We start from the raw sequence: 18,710 nt of genomic DNA on the forward strand, positions 1-18,710 counted from the left end.
CCAGAGATGGGGGCAATGGCCACAGCCTTGGGAAAGCCGTGAGCGGAAAGTCTTGATTTAATAATAAAAACCCAGCTGTGCTTCCCTGGGAGCTGCTCGGCCAAATGACATCTGTGGCAGGAATTCTGTTCTCTAGAAGCTGGGGGGCCCCCTGGGGAGTTGGGAGGCCCCCCAGAGAAATGCCGCTCTGACAGGGTGGGCATGGCCCAGCATCAGGGCCACCCTGCCCCTCGAGATCTCTCAGCCAGACTGTCGATGTGCTCGGAATGGAGCGGGGAGGGCACTGCTGGGCTGGGCTGGAGACCGTGGCAGGTGCAAGGGTCCTGAATTTCAGGTCCTAGGATGGTGGTTCTCAGCCTTTTAGGGTCCCTGACCTCTTAGAGACTCTGAATGCTGTGTGCCCCTTCCCCACATATGGGCACACATGTTGTACATACGCATTTTTCAGATGGTTTCAGGGGGTCCCTGGACACCCCTGGTCTATGCTCTTAACAGGGTGTTTGGAGAACCTGCTCCTCAACACCTGTTTCCCGGCAGCTTCTGAACGAAAAGCCTGAGCAGCAGGGGCTCCCCTGCGGAAGCTGGAGGGGTGGGGTGGGGTGGGGGAGTGGCTGTGGAGTGACGGTGGGGGATTGACTCAGAGCTGAGCCGAGGGTACCCCTGGGAGGCAGTAACTGGACAAGAGCAGCGGTGCTCAAATGAGAGAGGACTCTGGCAGAGCACAGGGAACTCTTCCAGAATACTCTAGAGCGACCCAAACACTCCCCCAGGCCAAAACAATCTAGGCTAGGAGTTCGGGGCCTTTGCATATGCTGTTCCTTCTGCCTTGGTCACCATTCCATGCAGTCTGGGCCAGGCTGCCTCCCACTCAGAGGCCTCCCCTGACCACCTCACAACTCTTTCGCCCTCCTGCCTGCCCTCCTCTGCTGTGTCTCTTTTAAAGCATTTATTTTAAGCATTTACCCTCTGGCTGCTTGTTCATTTGTGTGTTTCTCTGATGAAGATCTGTCTCTCCTCCTGGACCATAAGTATATGAAGGCAGCAAACTGTTCTGTGCACCCCCACATTCCCAGCACACAGCCAAGTCTTTGGCATATGTTAGGGGCTTGATACCGACTTGTTGAGTGGCTGCAAGCAGTTTAGACCTCAGAAGTCGGAGAACAGCATCTCACTTCCTGTCCCTCCCTCTCGGTCTGTGTTCAGGTGAACGCTTGGCCAAGCCGGAGAGAGGCAAAATGAGGGTGCACAAGATCTCCAATGTCAACAAGGCCCTGGACTTCATAGCCAGCAAGGGGGTCAAGCTGGTGTCCATAGGAGCTGAAGGTGAGTAAGGCCTGCCCCTGGCTGCCCCCCCGGAGTTGGATTCTCCCCACCCCACAACTTCCTGGTTCTTTTGGCCTTTTCCAGCCTGACTCCTAGACCCACTCTTAGGTCCCACCCACTTCTAGACATCCCTGGGGGCATTTGGAAGTAGGGCTCCCAGCACCTCCATCTGGTCGACCCCGTGGATCCTTCGTGTAAAAACAGCACTTTCCATCCAATCTCAGCACCTTGGCAACCCCTCCGCTGAATCCTAGCGCTGTGGGATATACCTGTGTGGAATGCCACCTCCCTCTTCCACGGGCCTGGCTGCACTGCGCTGTCCCAAGCAGAGAGTTCTGTGGTCTGGGGAGAGTGTGCAGACACTGGCTGGGTGGAGGCAGCCCCCTGCAGGATGGCTGTCTACACGCCTTTAGGAACATTTTTAATATCATTTCCCTGCAGAGCAGCTTCTTGACTCTTTGCCCTTTACTTACCAAAAAATTGTTTATACACCTGAAACTAACACAAGATTGTAAATCAACTTTACTTCAATTTAAAAAAATTGTTTAAAGCTCAGTCTGAACCATTATTGGCGTGTTCTTAATGGTTAAAAGGAGGTTGCACAGTTTCTTGTGCACTGTAATGGTTCTGAAGGATTTAGGGAGGGTCGTGAGTGATGAGAATAAAACACCGTAACTAGGCCCCGTCAGGACTGGGTCCCATGGATTCCGCAATGGACTGGGTATCCGCTGTGTGGTGCCAGAGATCAAAAGGTGAGGAAGACACCACCTCCATCCATTCATTCCTTCGCTGTAGATACAACCCTGGCTGTGCTGACTGATCCCTTGCTCTGCAGAAGGTACTGTGCTGAAGCCCTTTTGCGCCAGTGATCGCATTTCACCCTCACCAGCCCTATGAGGTGGCTCTAATTATTATCCCCATTTTGCAAAAGGAAAATACATGCCCGACGAGATTAACTTGTCCCAAGTCCCGTCATCAGCAAGGGGTAAAGCCAGAACTCAAATTCAGGTCTGAGTGACTCCAGAGAAATACCCCAGAGGGTGGCCTTTCCTCGCAGAGGCTGGAGGGTCTTGCTTCAGTAAATCCATGGGAGCCGATCTCTTCTCCGGTTGATGACTTTAAAGTCCTCCTCCTTTTTTTCTAGAAATTGAGGGATTTGATATATCAACATCAAACTGAGAAATTTGAGCACGGCGGTTGGCGGACTACGGTCCATGGGGTCCAACCTGGCTGACCTGGGTTTTTGTAACTAGTGGAACACGGCCATACCCATTTGTTTACATATCATTGGCTGCTTTCCTGCTACAGGCGGAATTGAATAGTTGCGACAGAGACCATATGGCCTGCAAAGCCGAGAATATTTCCTATCAGGCCCTTTACAGGAAAAGCTTGCTGACCCCTGCCTTACCAGGGACTCAGGCTAGTACTTGAGGCCAGCACGGGTGGTGCCTTATGCATCCCATCCCCTCAGCTGTGAGGCAGAGATCACGTCTTCTACATCCTTGTGGCCCCAGCTCCTAGCAGCACGATGCACAGTCAGTGCTCAGTAAACGTTCGAAGGGCTTGTGCGTAGCAGGATACATCGCTTTGTGAGTGGGAAAGTAATCACTGCCTGTTAAGAAGAAAAGAATAGTTTGTTCTCTTAGGGAGGAACCAAGACTTGGCAGAATGGGCTTCCCTGGTGGCGCAGTGGTTGAGAGTCTGCCTGCCGATGCAGGGGACGCGGATTCGTGCCCTGGTCCGGGAGGATCCCACATGCCGCGGAGCGGCTGGGCCCGTGAGCCATGGCCGCTGAGCCTGCGTGTCCGGAGCCTGTGCTCCGCAGCGGGAGAGGCCACAGCGGTTGACGTACCGCAAAAAAAAAAAAAAGACTTGGCAGAAAAAGTTTCAACCAAGCAGGTATGGGAAGCCAAAGAAATTGCCACTCAGGTCGTCTGGTGCAAGCTCAGATGCTCACTGGAACAGGGAAGTAGAAGACGTATGATGTGGGCTGGGGTGAGCGGTAGGGATGAGTGGGGAGAAGAGGGGAGAACATGTCCTTCTAAGCAGGGCAGCTGCCATGTAGATCTGGTCAGTCGTTGCTGTGTGGGAATACTCTTCAAGCATTGCTAGATCTTCCAATTTTTCAAAAGAAGCCAGAAATCCAGATTTTTAGAAAGGAAAATTTAACAACTACCTAAAAATATATATTTGTAAAGACTCTGAATACCAAAGGGGAGGAAGAAAGGAGAAGATGGGCGAGAATAGCACTTGCTGAGTTCCAGATCTGTGGCTGACTAGACAGGATACTTTAACAGGCTTGTCATGTCACCAGCCACGTTCTACAGTCAAGGAAACTGAGGCTCGAAGAAGTTGATGGAATGGAAGTGTGTAGTACAGGCTCTGGGCCAGACTGCTTCCATATGGCAGAGCCCAGTAAACCCCGGGGGTTCGGGCTCTGGAGCTGAGGTCTGAAGCTCTCCCATCACCCCTCTGCAGGGGCCCAGGACAGAAATTTCATGTCTGATTTTCCTCAGCTCTGAAGTGGCAGGTCAAGCTGGCTGTGTTGTCTCAACAGAGGGGTAAGGAGCAAAGACTGACATGGGTGTAAACGCTCACGACCCCCCTCTAATCTCTGGGGAGTCACCTAACCTAGCTGGCCAGAGTTTTCTAGCTCCTTTGGCACAAGCCTCGCCTCTCAAAAGATTTCTAAAGCCGCCTTAAAATGAGACATTCCCTACCTTCTCGCTGCCTTTAGGCCAAGCCTTCCCTCTGAGATCCTCGCTCCCGTTTCAAGCTGAAATAATAACCTATATAGGAAAAGAATCTGAAAGAGAACGAATATATGTATATGTATAACTGAATCACTTTGGGGTACACCTGAAACTAACACAACATTGTAAATCAACTACATTCGAATAAATTTAAAAAAAGAAAACAAAAAAAAGCTGAGCACCAAGATCATGCCAGGACGGCCGCTCTGCTGAGCCAGGAAACTGGATGAGGCCCTGAATGGGCTTTGTTTATTTTAATGAAGTGAAGTTTACTGCTGTAGACTATAAAAGGCAGTGGAATGGATCACCTGGAAGGAGCCCTCCTGGGGTTGGGGTGGGGGAGATGTTGCCAGTTCTGGCTGGGGTGCCCTGGGGACCAGGCCCAGCCCAGGTGAAAGGCCCCCAGACCTTTGAAGGGTTATCACGTGAGGCAAGGTCTCGACTCTGACTGACTCTGACGTGCAGAACCAGGCCCGGAAGGGAGACCCTGTTGGCAGGCTGACTGTGGATAACATACAGAACCTTAGGGGATGCAGTGGGTGCTCTGGGAAAGGTACGGGTTCCCTGCCCCCAAAGATGGAGGCCAGGGGCAAGAAGCATCCACACCGCGACAGGGGTTAGAATAGATCCTTGGGATTTCTTGTGTGATACTTGATTCTAGAATGTCTAGACTTCACGGGGTTGGGACTTGACGTGGGTGAGTGGTGGGATTTAACCAGATGAGGGCACCTGAGAAGGATTTTTCCTTTTAAAATCTTGAGGCAGGGAAAGCTTGATGGCTTTGGGTGCTAGAGCTTGGGGGTGGGCTCGATGATTTAGCATCTGTCCTTAGGATGGAGGGGGCGGCGGGTACAGTAGCTAAACCCAATGGTCTTGGGAGGTGGTGACCCCAAGGGTTCTAGTTTCTATCACGTGGAGTTCCTTCGGCATCATTCATTCCACCATCTGAATACTGCTCAGTGACTGCCTCCCCGGACTGGGGCCAGGGGACAGGCAGGTTCTGAGTAAAATGAGGATGTGAACAGCTTCACAGGTAGCTGTGGTCTAGGAATGGCTTCTTTCCACACCCACAGCGACACTGTTTTTTTGGTTTGGCTTGGTTTTTTAAAGATTGTTTTGATGTGGGCCATTTTTAAAGTCCTTATTGAATTTGTTATAATATTGCTTCTGTTTTATGTTTTGGTTTTTTGGCCACAAGCCATGTGGGATCTTAGCTCCCCAACCAGGGATCGAACCCACACCCTCTGCATTGGAAGGCAAAGTCTTAACCACTGGACCGCCAGGGAAGTCCCAGACATTTTTAATCTAGCGTCGTGGTTTTTCCCCCAGGGGCCCGGTTGTGGCCTTGGAACCCTTCTTTTGGACCCAGCATTTCAGGCCATATAGATGCCTATGAGATGGGCAGCCTTACTCCAGAGATGCCTGGGGAAAGGATCTACCGTTCTCGGGACCAGGGCAGGAGAGCCTTCTGGGGAGGGTTACACTCTGAGGGTGTGTGGGGAATCAGGTGGGCACTGGGGATGGGTGGTACATGGGCTGTTAGCTGTACACACACCACTCTCTTTGCCTGTCCTTGGCCCCTCTTTTTTCTGGAGTGAAACTGCTTCTTTGGTAGGAGTTAGAATTCAGAAGCAACACCCCCAGGGCTTGGGTGTTTCTGTGGAAGGAGGAGAGACGTAAGTAGGCAAGACCCAGAGAAGAAGCTGCCTTGTCTTCCTTGGTGCTGGGAGGACACTGAGCTCAAGGCCAGCAGGAGGCTGGGATTTTTTTTTTTTTTTGCAGTACGCGGGCCTCTCACCGTTGTGGCCTCTCCCGTTGCGGAGCACAGGCTCCGGACGTGCAGGCTCAGCGGCCATGGCTCACGGGCCCAGCCGCTCCGCGGCATGTGGGATCCTCCCGGACCAGGGCACAAACCCGTGTCCCCTGCATCGGCAGGCAAACTCTCAACCACTGCGCCACCTGGGAAGCCCGGCTGGGATATTTTGATCTTCACAAATGGGGCAGCTGGGGGTGGGGACACTGGCCCCAAGTCATTAAAAACTTGTGAACATCATTTTAAATTATGTTCGAATTGTCTATTTGGTGAGCACAGCTGTGCTCTGTTCCAGACCTGGGTGCGGTCCTGGAGGAGCCCAAGTGCTCTTATGTTCTCTGCCCGCTCGCCCACCTGTGGTTAGTGTCCTCCAGTGTCCTGTTCATTCATTCATTCATTTGTTCATTCATTCAACAAATGTTGATGGAGGGCCTTTTCTGTGTCAGAGACAATGCTGGGCTCTTAAGCAGTGATGCAAAACAAAAAATCTTTACCCTCAGGGAGCTTACATTCTAGAAGAGGGAGAAAGAAAATATATATGTCAGTTGTAGAAAAGTAAAATGGGAGGTCCAGGAAGGGCTCAGTGAGAAGATGAAGGGTGAGTGGAAACAGGAGGGAGGTGAGGGGTATCCCAGGACCAGGGAGAACTGCAGGGAGGCCGTGTGACTGGAGGGGTAGAGGGAGGAGGGGTCCCAGAGGCCCCACCAGCCACTGCCTTTGGCTCCGAGTGGAGGTTTTGAGCAGAGATGTGACAAGTCTGGGGATTTGCTCAGTCATGCCTCGTACTTTGCACCTTCACAGGGTTTCCAGTGTGTGGTCATGATAAATACCCTGGCAGCCAGGGCCTTCACAGCAAACTACTCTGTATTTCACTCCACTGGCTTGGGCTAGAGAGAGAACTTTTTTCTCAAAAAGTTGAGCAACTTCAAGATGCTTGCTCCCTATTGCCATGTTATTTCCCAGAAAAGTGTTTTTTGTTTTTTTAAAAACTTCTAGCCACAGTATGGTAGCCTTATTACCACCCTGGTGTGTGTTCGCTGTTTTTCAACTTTGCTAATTTAATAGCTGGGAAATGGTATCTTATAACTTTAATTCCAAGTGAGATTGACATTCTTACAAATTGGTTATTTGTATTTCGTGTTTTGTGAAGTGTATTCATGTCTTTTGCCTACTTATGTATTATGATCAATTATTTTATCAATTTATATAAACACTTTGAACATTACAGATGCAAAACCATTGGGAGTCACAAATGAAAGGGCATTTTAAAAATATCAAACTCTTAGGAACTGGTTCTTCCCTGCAAGCCTGCTCTGCAAAGTGCAGCCGGCTGTTTTAGTTATTAAGGAGGACGGTCGTATGCTGCTACATCTCTCTGTCTCTCTAACTCAGGTTCTCCAACTTGGATCATTGTCCTGCGGATGCCTAGGGTTCTGGGAGGGGCATTCAAACCCCCTTCTTTACAGGAAGAGTCACATCCTGTCCCAAGTCCAAAGTGGACACTGTGCTTCCTTAACTCGGCACCCTGAGGCAGGCTCAGCAGACTTATCCACTGTCCCCACCAGAAGCTGCTGTGGCCAGGCATCACTGCTCAGTGCCTTTACCCTGCATGCAATTTTGCCCTCCCTTTTGAGAAAGGGGATGAGATCTTAATTTCCTTAGTGGAATCCACTCTTGTTTAAGGGGTTTGTTTTGTGGGAAGCAAACCCAAGTGGATGTGGGCTCAGGGGATTAGGAGTCCCTGGAAGTTGCCCCTTCTTATGGTTTTGTTGGGTCTCCCCTAAAACTAGTGTTGCAGGTAGGAAAAAACGAGATATTCTTTGGATGCCTGAGTCTTAACTGAGAGTACCTCACCATGGGGCCAGGTTACCATCTCCTGGCCTGGAAGCAGGTGAGGGTAAGGAGTCTGCATTTGATTGTTACCCTTCTCAACCCCCAAGACTATAAATGACTCCATGTCTTAGGCTCCTTGAAGGCAGGGCTTATTTATCTTTGTATTCCCTGCCTTTGAGTCTGGTACAGAAAAAAAAAAAATTACTTCATAGAATTTATAACATTTTTTAAAAAGTCTAGAAAGTGCTGCTTAGACTGAATTTAGTGGGGTATCTCTTTTTTTTTTAAAGATAGATTTTATTCATTAAAATTTTTTTTAAATTTATTTTTAGCTGCGTTGTGTCTTCGTTGCTGTGAGCGGGCTTTCTCTAGCTGCAGCGAGCGGGGGCTACTCTTCGTTGCGGTGCATGGGCTACTCTTCATTGCGGTGCGTGGGCTTCTCATTGAGGTGGCTTCTCTTGTTGCGGAGCACGGGCTCTAGGCACGCGGGCTTCAGTAATTGTGGCTCGCGGGCTCTAGAGCGCAGGCTCGGTAGTTGTGGCGCACGGGCTTAGTTGCTCCGCGGCATGTGGGATCTTCCCGGACCAGGGCTTGAACCCGTGTCCCTTGCATTGGCAGGTGGATTCTTAACCATTGTGCCACCAGGGAAACCCATAGTGGGGTACCTCTTAATTGTGATCTTGAAGCTGTTGTTTGTTTTTTATTAAAAAATACCCAGCTTGTGGCATCATGAACTTGATTTGTGAGTTAGTGGATCCTTCCAGTGGCAGTTTGTAAACCTTTGTCGGGTTGGTTAATTTCTGTTGCCTGCACTGGCTTTCCAGCTGTGGATGCCTGTTCCGAGAGCTGTGCTTGCCCAGAGATCCTCAGCTCACAGAGGTGCCAGGACATTTGTGATGGTATAGAAATTCTCTCCCTCTTCTCTGTTAGGCTGGTGGGCACCACTCAGGGTTTAAGACACCCCCTTCTCTGTTGCCTTTCCTGTTGTACCCAGTCGAATTGACCACTCTCCTGGTGCCCCCAAGACACCCCCAAGTAGACTTCCTTCCTGACACCTGTGACATGTAATTGCACTAATTTTTAGACTTCCCTCTAGAAGTGGAGTTTGTGGTCATTGACTTCCTAAGTGGCGCACGGAGTGACGTGGGCACTCAGGGAGTGTGAACTCTGTTCCTGCTGACACCCTTCTTAATGTGTCCTACTGCTGTTTCTGTAGAAATCGTGGATGGGAACGTGAAAATGACCCTGGGCATGATCTGGACCATCATCCTCCGCTTTGCCATCCAGGACATCTCCGTGGAAGGTAGGTCTTCTGCTCTGTTCCCTGCCATCCCCAGGCTTCCACCTCTCCCGTGCCTTCACCATCACGTCTTCCTCCCTGATCCCCGGGGCAACAGGGCCTTGATCATGGGCCACATCCTGGGCCTCTTACCCATTGCTGGCATCTGTGCGCTCTCCTAGTCTACAGGGAAGTAAGAACTGTTTGGAGTGCTGGTCCCCATAGATGTGTTGGCCCCAGAGAAACCCCTCACTTAGAAAGCCCAAGGTTGCTGTGGGGAAGTGTATTGGAAACACCCCACCTGGCTCTTGGGTTGTTAAATCTGAAAGGGTAGGGGAACAGCAGTCAGGAGGGAGTGACAGGAGGGTGAGTGGACACCAGGTCCTCCACTTTGCTCCCATAGCACCCTCTGGTGGCCACCTTGTAGATCTGCAAGGGGCCACCATGGTCTGGGGCAGTGATCTCTCTAAACTTTTGATTTCACACTCCAGCAGTTTTTGAGCTTTATGTCTGATACGTGTGTATTTATTTTGCACTAAATTATATGCATGTATTTCTATGCATATTATAAAACACACCAAACCAAATTTTTTAAAGATGAGGTGGAGATATTTTAAAAATATTTTTAATTCATTTTAATGGCCTAGAAATCAAATCTTGAAAAGATTTTTGTTCAAAATAATTTTTAATGAGAACAATGTGGATTAAATTGCTTTGTTATGGAAATCTTGGTTTGACACTTGGTGATAGAACAATGTGAAATTCTAAGTTTGGTTTATAGATCCTGGTATTTAGGGCTGAAGTGGTTAAAAAGATACCCTCAGGAGTCACTTAGGGCATGGTGCTTGTTAGTGATAATAGATATAAATCTGGTTTTCAAATCGCTTTCTTGATGAGTTTATTCTTTTGGGTAGACATTTGTCAGTTCTGATTAAATCGTTGGTTTTTCATCTTGTAATGTGACTGACAAAGAGCTTGAACTAAAAGCAGAAGCATTAGCTTTGCTGATTTTTTAATCGTTTTCTTGTGCTTGAATTATTATATTATCTTTGCAGGAATTGTTTAACATCATTTTAAAGTCCATTTTGTGAATCGAAAGTAAATGAGATCATCCACAAACCCACTTTACTGAGTACTATAACCTGCAATTCACAGCCATGAACACATGGGGGCGGTGCAGTTTGCAGCCCTCCTGGGCTGCGAGCTTCTGGGGTCCTCTCAGATACCTGCCCTATCTTACTGATACATGTCTGCTTTACACACAGCAACAGTGTTGACCCATGCATTAAATATAAGGAAACCATTTTTTTTTTCAGATGAACACTAAATGCAACCGGAAGTCCTAATGCTTTCTTCCCACATGGCTGTGTGCCCTCCACAGGGTACATGGGGCCCCTATCTGAAGATTCATGAATTTCAGATTTCACAGACTAATCAAACCTTCCTCCCCAAAGTGGCCACCTGACATAAGTTGCCAGCTTATTTTGTATTGTTGCCATTTCTTTGCATAAAAGGGAGTGATGGGGAGATATTCTGAAAGTTTGAAAAGCCATTTTCTCAGTATTTAAATGTGTAAGGTGGCCAGTTATGAAACGCTTCCTAGCTTACTTCTATGTTTCTCAAATAAGTTCTCAAACTTTGTCAAGGAAGTAGATTTTTGGCCTGGTAGCAGCAGGGTTGAAATCTAGGGGTCTTTGTGTGGACCCCCTGTGTGAAAGAGCATGGACCCTGTGGTCACGGTGGGACCTCCATGAGCCCACGCCCCTCCCTCCACCAAGCCAGCCATTGACCTCTCTGCCCGTCATTCCCTTCCCCACAGAGACTTCAGCGAAGGAAGGGCTGCTCTTGTGGTGTCAGAGAAAGACAGCCCCTTACAAAAACGTCAACATCCAGAACTTCCACATAAGGTGAGTGGCTGGGGTCTGAGGGACCCTTGCAGAACCTGGACTGCTTCCCCCAGGGGACCCCCTTGGCTGGGTCAGTCTTAGCTCTAGAACAGAACAAAGACACTTGGGGAAGAAGTCGCTTTTCTGGGAAGGGAGTGTCGCCGTTTGATGCCCCCTTCCTCCTGGAGAGGAGCCCTCTCCCTCCTAGCTACTGCCTGATACACCTTTGGTTGATGCCCTTGGAGACCCCCAAGGAGCGTGTCTGGGAAGTTCTAGCCTGGGGCTCTGGAACAGAGCAGATGAGGGCCCTGGACCTTGGGGGCGGGTAGGGTTGGATGTGGCAGGTGTGTCTCAACTTACCAAGCCCCACAGTGTCATACCGCAGTGCCTGGGATCGTGGCAGGAAGAAAGTTCCTTCCCATGGTATCTTCTCCCAGCTCCTGCTCTGAAGGGTTATGTACTCATCTCTGGAAAAAAGAAGGCCCCTGCTTAGTGCTATGCCCCTACTGCTTGGCCCAACTCACCAGCTTGCCCCCCATCCTCTCCCCCGGGTAGCTGGAAGGACGGCCTCGGCTTCTGTGCCTTGATTCACCGACACCGGCCTGAGCTGATCGACTACGGGAAGCTGCGGAAGGTTCGTGTGCTCACCTGACCCTCCTGCCCCCTACCCCAACAGCTCCTACCGACTGGTCCCCCTTGGTTGGGTGGGGGATGGGCAGGACTCGGCCCCCTGTTCTGAGAGCCCATGGCCCAGTGTGAAGAGGTGTCAGTCTCCTTAGACGAGCTGAGGAGACAACCCTTCTAGAAGTAAGAGAAAAACACCTCCTCTCTCAGGGCTGCTTGAGTATGTATGTGCATGGCACATAGGTACTTGCTGATATGCCCAACCTGCCAGGAAAAATATCAGAACCACCAAAGCAATTCTGTTAGGATGAAGGGATACTAAGTGGCCTTTTCCCCTTCTGTTTTCCTGGGTTGTGCAAGGTGCATATATTACTTCCATAATGTAAGATATTGCATATTTTTAGAGACATCTGTCCCAGCCTTGTCCGAGGCTTGCTCTACAGTCCTGGGCAGCTTCCCGCCATGATTTGCTTTCCCCCATTGCTGAAGTTTGGCTGGGGATTTTAGAGCTGCTTGATTCATCTATGCTTTTGGTGTGAAGTTGCTAGGGGCTTTTCTTGAGCAACAAGATGTTGAGGAACAGACCGGAAGGTGGGGGCTGTGTGTCTAGCCTCGTGATGGTTCTTAGTGTCCGGGCTGGTTAAAGTTGCTGGCCTGACCTGGGAGAGGTCTGTCTGGGACACTGTGGCTGTACTCAGCATCCTCCCTCTCAGCCCTTCCCCGCAGTGAGAGGCCCTGTGGTGCAGACATCCTGGGAGAGGCCACCCATGGAGCCCTCCTCATGCCCCCGGTGTATGGTCTGGAGCTCGGGTTGGAACGTCACCTGTTGGTCCTTGAATCTCTTGGCAAAGGGCTTCTAGGAATGACCGTTCTGGTATTTGTCTCCTTGACCTTGATACTTGGAGAGCTCAGTGTTCAGTGAAGTCCCCCACCTTGCCTCTGCCCCCAGTGGCCAAGCAAGGCTTCATGTTGCCGGTGCGGCAGCAGCTCTGTGGCATCAGAAGCTCCTTTTGGGGTGTGTGTGTGGTGGGGTGAACCGCCAAAAAGGATTTGTGAGGGAGAAAAGGAGTAGTTTCCTATCCCCTCCAGAAACCCCAAGCTGGGCCTGAAACTTGAGGCTGGGCCTCTGCCCACCTGGAAAAGCCCACCTGCCGAAGGAGAGAGCCCCGCTGCCTGGCCCTGTGCGTGGCGGTATCCAGGTGTATGTGGACGAGCGTCCAGCTAACCACTTGGGGGTTGGGGGGGGGTCCCAGCCCTCTAACTCAGCCACTTTGCAAAGAGAAAAAAAAATCGATTTGAGAACCCCCCTGACCCACCTGAAAGCTGTGTGGCCAAACCAGACAGGGGCCAAGGTGGGGGAATCCTAGAGGCGGAGACTTTTTTTAAAGGTATCATCAGCAGGTACCGCCCTAGCGGTCAGCCGATGCCCTGTGGTGACAGGTGTGCACGTGCCTGTGTCCCTGCTTGGGGGGCCGGGGTGGGCAGCAGCCAGCCAGTGCACAGCTGTTCCCCACCCCCATGTAAAGTGGGGCCCGTGCTGACTGTGGCTTTTCAGTCTCAGCCCCCGCCCCACCCCCCGACTCCAGGAGCCTCAGCCTTTTGGGAGGTGAGAGTCCAGGGGCCTTTGTCTCATTCCTGGCCAGCCTCTCCCCACCCTCTGTCCCTCTCTGTGTCTTTTCATTTCTCCCTGTCTCTCTGTGTCTGTCTCCCCTTCTCTTTAATTCAGTAGCAACGGTACAATCCAGCCCAAATCCTAGCACAGACCTGTTCCCACTGAACCGTGGATTCTTTCCAGAAAGCACAGAGGTTGCCAGAGCCTCTGGTGCTTGGGAACAGGAGAGAGCCAAGGGCTGTGACCGGGAAGCACTTCCTTCCGGCACCCGTTCTAGGTGGGCGTGGGGGGCCTGGCGGTCCCTGGGAATCGAGGGGGGCAGGTGGGTGTGCACCCGGGGCCTGAGGATGGCCGAGGGCCTGGACGGAAATGACTGTTGCTGCTTGACAGTGGTTTTTTATTATTCTGGAAGCTGTCAGAGACTTTCCCAGAAGGACTCCACCTTCTCTATTTTGAGCAGTTTCTTCCTGAATGCGTCCCAGATGAATGGATTTATCCTTTTGTACCCTGTGACTCTCACCTAGCAAACGCGGAAGCTGAGTGGTAGGCTGACAAAGCCATTTGCTTTGGGTTAGTCTGGGAACCAAGAATCGAGTGGGAGGTCCAGCGAGGAACTCCCCCGACTAAGTTATGGATTTTTTTCCACATTAAATTTTTTTTTTTTAATTTGGTAAAATATACATAATTTTTAAAGTACCACTTTAACCATTTTTAAGTGCACAGTTCAGTGGCATTAAGTACATTCACCCATCACCACCACCCAACTCCAGAACTCTTCATCTTGCAAAACTAAAATTCTGAACCCTTTAAACCATCATTCTCCACTCCCCCTTCCGCCAGTCCCTGGCACTCTACTTTCTGTATCTGAAGTTGACCGCTCTTGTAGGTACCTATATAAGTGGCATCATATAATATTTGTCCCTTTGAGTCTGACTTATTTCACTTAGCATAACGTTTTCCAGGCTGTCTATGTTGTAGTATCCCCGTCTCAGGATCTCTTTTCTTTTTTCTTTTCTTTTCTCGGCAGAATAATATTCCATATCTGTTGATCTGTCAGTGGACGTTTGAGTTATTTCCACCTTTTGGCTATTGTGTATAATGCTGTTACGAATGTGGGTGTACAAATTATTTGAGTCCCTGCTTTCAATTCTTTAGGTATAGACCCAGAAGTGGATTTGCTGAGTCGTATAGTAGTTCTTTGTTTAACTTTTTGAGGAACCTCCATACTGTTTTCCACGGCAGCTGCACCATTTTACAATCCCACCAACAGTGCACGAGGGTTCCGATTACTCCACCTCCTCGCCGATCCCCAATAAGTTTTCTTGAGAAGATAGCAGAGCCAGAATATAGTCAGAAGACTGTAGCTGTTTGAAGGAGCCCCACATTTCACGGAATATGAGCGCCAAAGGGGCTTGAGAGCTCCTAGGCCAACTCTTGAGTAACAGGCGGGGAGACTGAGGTTAGGTTACTTACCAGTCCAGCTAGCTGGCTGGTGGTGGAGCTGAAACCAGAAGCCAAGACTGATGGCTCCCAGGCCAGTGCCTGGTCTCAGCTTGCATTTCTTTCTTGCTTTCTTTCTTTTTTTTCTTTCTTTCTTTTCTTTCTTTCTTTCTTTCCTTCCTTCCCTTCCCCTTCCCCTTCCCCTTCCCCTTCCCCTTCCTTCCTTCCTTCCTTTCTTTCTCTTCTCTAGTTGAGGCAAGCAGGGGCTACTCTTCGTTGCAGTGCTTGGGCATCTCACTGTGGTGGCTTCTCTTGCTCTGGAGCACGGGCTCTAGGTGCGCGGGCTTCAGTAGTTGCAGCACTCAGGCTCAGCAGTTGTGGCTCGCGGGCTGTAGAGCGCAGGTTCAGTAGTTGTGGCGCTCTCCGTTGCTCCGCGGCATGTGGCAGTCCCCCCGCCCCCAGTCTTGGTGATCATCGAGATGGGGGTAGCCAGCGACTTCTTGTGCCTCTCACCCGCCTTCTTCTTCTTCTCCCCCTAGGACGACCCACTTACAAACCTGAACACGGCCTTCGATGTGGCGGAGAAATACCTGGACATCCCCAAGATGTTGGATGCAGAAGGTGAAAGGCGCTTTCCTTCTGGGCCTTCGGCTCTTCTCCCGGCTGCGGCCAGCGGCCAGGAAGGGCGGGCCCCGCACCTGAGGCCAGAAGGGAGAAGGCTTGGTCTTCATCTGGGGAGCCAGGGGGTCAGTTGTCTCTCAGGGATTCCACAGACAGATTCCCTGAGGTTTGGAGGGAGAAGTGGTAGCTGGTGTCGAAAAGGGCGGCCCGAGCATGGTCCTCAGCTTGGTCTTGGAGTCGGGGTAGTGGGTGCCGGGGCGGAGTGCAGTGGTCCTTTGTTGTTGTAGGGGAGGGAAAAAAAAGTTTATTATCATGTGCACCATGGACACACGTGGGAGCTTGCCGTGATGAGTAACTCAAAGGGGTGATTTGGGTTTGGGGTCTATATACATACCTGACTTCACAGGGGAAAGGGAGTGGGAGAGAGGGCACTTGTGGAAATACAAATGACTTTTTGGAAAGATGGATGGGCCCTTAGGAGAATAGATGGAAGATATGATAGTTTGTGACAATGTCTGTCAAGTTGTAAGGCCAATTTCGAACATGCAAAAGCAGGGAGAATAATAAGATTAGCTTCCATGTACCCACCATCCAGATAGAACAGTTACTGAGGTTTTGTCACACTTCCTTTCTTTTTCGCTTTTGTTGTTTTCTTTGTTGAAATATTTTAAAGCAAGTCTCAGACATCACAGCATCTCACTACTACATACTTCAGATTACATACCTTAAAAATAGCAATATTTTCTTATGCAATCATAAAATAATTTTCACACCAAGCAAGTTGACAATAATTCCTTGATACATCTGCTGCCTGGTTCAGAATCGAATTTCCCCATTATTTCTTTTTAGTTGCTTTGTTTTGATCCAGATGCAAACAGAGTCTGCACGTGGCATTTCGTTGTTCTATTTCTTGTGTCTTTTCTCATCTGTCGCACTTCTCTCTTCCCTCCGACCCCTTTCGTTCCTGGCACTGAACTTGTTGTAGAAGCCAGGCCAGCTGTCCCGAGTACCCCTTACTCTGGTTTGTCTGTTTCCTTCCTCGGGTACCATTTCACTCCTTCCTCTACCTCTCACATTCCCGTAAGTGGAAGCTGATACCAGATGGCTGGTTAGATGCAGGCTCAGCGTCTTGGCAGGAAGACTTGGTGGTTCTGAGAGCTGCTTTCCCCATCACATCAGGAAGCGTATCATGTGTTCACCCGCTGGCTTTAACTCCAGATTTTTCTTGACAGACATCGTCGGAACCGCCCGACCGGATGAGAAAGCCATCATGACTTACGTGTCCAGCTTCTACCACGCCTTCTCTGGAGCCCAGAAGGTACCCAGGGCCCCCTGCTCCTTCCTTGCCCAGCACACCTCATGCCAGACCCCAAGCCATGCCCTCCCGCCCCCCCTTTCCCCACCTCCTTGGCGGCAGGGTCCGATGGTCTGTCTCTTCGGTAGCGTCAGCCCCCGGTGCCAACGTGGCATGTCATTCCACTCAACTCCTCTCCCACCCACCCCTCTGCTTTCTCTCATCTTCCTCTACTGCCTCGGAGAACACTGGGAAAGTGCTCACCTTCTGGGACCCAGATGGCGGACTTCAGCAGGAAGGGCGGCATGGGTGAAATCAGCCAGGGCTGGTTCTGGAGGCCTGGAAGCGCTGTGGGCAGCAGCCCCTCTGTGCCCACCTCTGTTGAAGCTACAGCTTTAACAGAGCAGCAGGCGTCCCTTACGGAGGCAGATCTGGGGAGGTACCTCCTGTCTTCACTGACCTGTTCTGCAGAGGTGTCACGAAGCCCCCGCCTTTCTCCCGCTCACAGGCGTGGTTTAGCAAATCTGTCCACAGCCCTGTTGGGCCTTGGCGCCTTCTATACCTTGCTTGGGGCCCCCATGCGGGGTCATTCTGCACAACCCCTTGGGGAGACGAAGGGAAAGGGTGGGCCGCGGTGAACACTTCACGTGTCCTGACCCAGGTTTGCCCAGGGAGGCCTGAGGTTAACGTCCAGTTGTGTAGGTTCTGCCCTCCACAAAGGCATCATTCACACTGCAGACACTGAAGATTTGAATAATTTCATTAGCCGGCTTAGCTTGGGCGGCAGGCGCCCCTCCCCCAGGTCCCCTCACAGGCAGGACCCTAGAAGCACAACCTCCAGGTCGCTACGACGACAGACCGCAGGCTTGGCGCTCTCAGCTCTGGGCCTTGGAGCTGCCCATACTCAGGCAAATTTCCCACCCTCTGCATGGAGTCTGAGTGGCCTGTTTTGAAATGCATGATGGGGCGATGCTCCCGCCTCCCCAACCCTCAGCCCAGCCTTCCCCAGCGCCCCCCCTCCCCACCCCTTTTTCCCCACCTCTTCCCTATCTCTCTCCCACCCCAGCCCCTTTCTCCTCCCATCATCTCATTTTCTCTTTCTGCCCATTCCCTCATTGTCTGTCTGTCTTGTGTGCTCTGTCCACCATGGCTGTTTGGGTTTGTTCTGCGCCGCTGCTGCCTACTTTCTTCTCTCAACCTCTTCTCCTTCTCTGTGCAGATGTGTAGGCACGCTAAGGCCGGATGGGAAGGCCATGTGACCTAATGTTTCATGTCACTGCCACGCCTTCTCGGTGCGCAGAAGGTGAGCTCTCCCTCTGCCTCGCCCTCTCTCCCAGCGCCCTTTTGCCCATCTCTTCCATCTGCCCTGGATACTCCAGCCGCAGCCCCTTGGAACTACAGCCCCTGGAATGAAAGGCGGGATTAGAAAAGCCCCCCTCCCCTTACCGCAACCCCAGCCCCTTGTAGGAGGGCAAGATGCTCTCTGAGCTTTGGCCAGGACACTTAAAGATGCCTGAGAACGCCAGCCTCTGGATGGCCTGCATCTCTGTCCCTACACGCTGGGCATAATAGGTGCCACAAACGGGAAAGAAGCTTGTGGTCTCAGCTCCTTCCCTGGACTGAGTTGAGAGCCCTTATCCCAAGCAGCACAGTTCTTGGCTCTGCTTCCTGCCTATTCTCTTAAATATCCAGCACCTTCTCACGTCTCTCTCTCTCTCTCCATCTACTTAAGCAAGACTACCCTCTCAAATTACCCAGCAGCCAGGGCAGGGCGAAGTCTTCTGCCTTCCCCTTCGTGTCCAGTCCAGAGGCTCAGAGTCCTGCCTGATCCTTCCCAACCAGGCCTGCCAGGGACAGTGGTACAGGTTGCATACTACCCAAGGGTGCCCTGTGTGCACCATAGACCATGAAGATTTGAATATTTTTTACAAAAATAATCTTGCAAATGGCAGTAAAAATGTCTTCTAACAGAATAAGCATGACAGTTCTGCAATAGAGGTGCCCCATGCCCTGCCTGGATGGGCACCCAAGACCTTCCTCACTTTCCTTCCAGGCCTCGTGGGTACTGCCTGACAGGAAACAGCCCCGCCTGGAGGCTCCCCATCCTGGGTGTCCCAGCATCCCCAGGAGGCCCAGCCCTTTTCAGCCTCTTCTCTGGCCAGCCTCTTGCTTCTCCTTTCTCTTTGTCCCACCTCTGCTGCTGCTCTTTCTTGTTAGCTTCTTCTGGCCCCT

General features: G+C 51.0%; 1 protein-coding gene across 11 annotated transcripts in view; it reads left to right on the plus strand.

The window, feature by feature from the left end:
- The window catches only part of ACTN1 (actinin alpha 1), a 95,729-nt gene that overhangs the window by 55,681 nt on the left and 21,338 nt on the right, over nucleotides 1-18,710 (plus strand). For 10 of the 11 annotated variants that reach the window (XM_065900251.1, XM_065900246.1, XM_065900233.1 and 7 more), the window contains exons 3-8: nucleotides 1,204-1,323; nucleotides 8,939-9,025; nucleotides 10,821-10,908; nucleotides 11,443-11,521; nucleotides 15,103-15,184; nucleotides 16,417-16,502. The exons of the other annotated variant lie outside the window; for it this stretch is intronic. In XM_065900251.1, coding sequence (XP_065756323.1) covers nucleotides 1,204-1,323; nucleotides 8,939-9,025; nucleotides 10,821-10,908; nucleotides 11,443-11,521; nucleotides 15,103-15,184; nucleotides 16,417-16,502 — 542 coding nt within the window. The remainder of the gene's footprint in view (nucleotides 1-1,203; nucleotides 1,324-8,938; nucleotides 9,026-10,820; nucleotides 10,909-11,442; nucleotides 11,522-15,102; nucleotides 15,185-16,416; nucleotides 16,503-18,710) is intronic. 11 annotated transcript variants of the gene reach the window in all.

The sequence above is a fragment of the Phocoena phocoena genome, chromosome 2, assembly GCF_963924675.1.
Source record: "Phocoena phocoena chromosome 2, mPhoPho1.1, whole genome shotgun sequence".
NCBI lineage: Eukaryota > Metazoa > Chordata > Mammalia > Artiodactyla > Phocoenidae > Phocoena > Phocoena phocoena.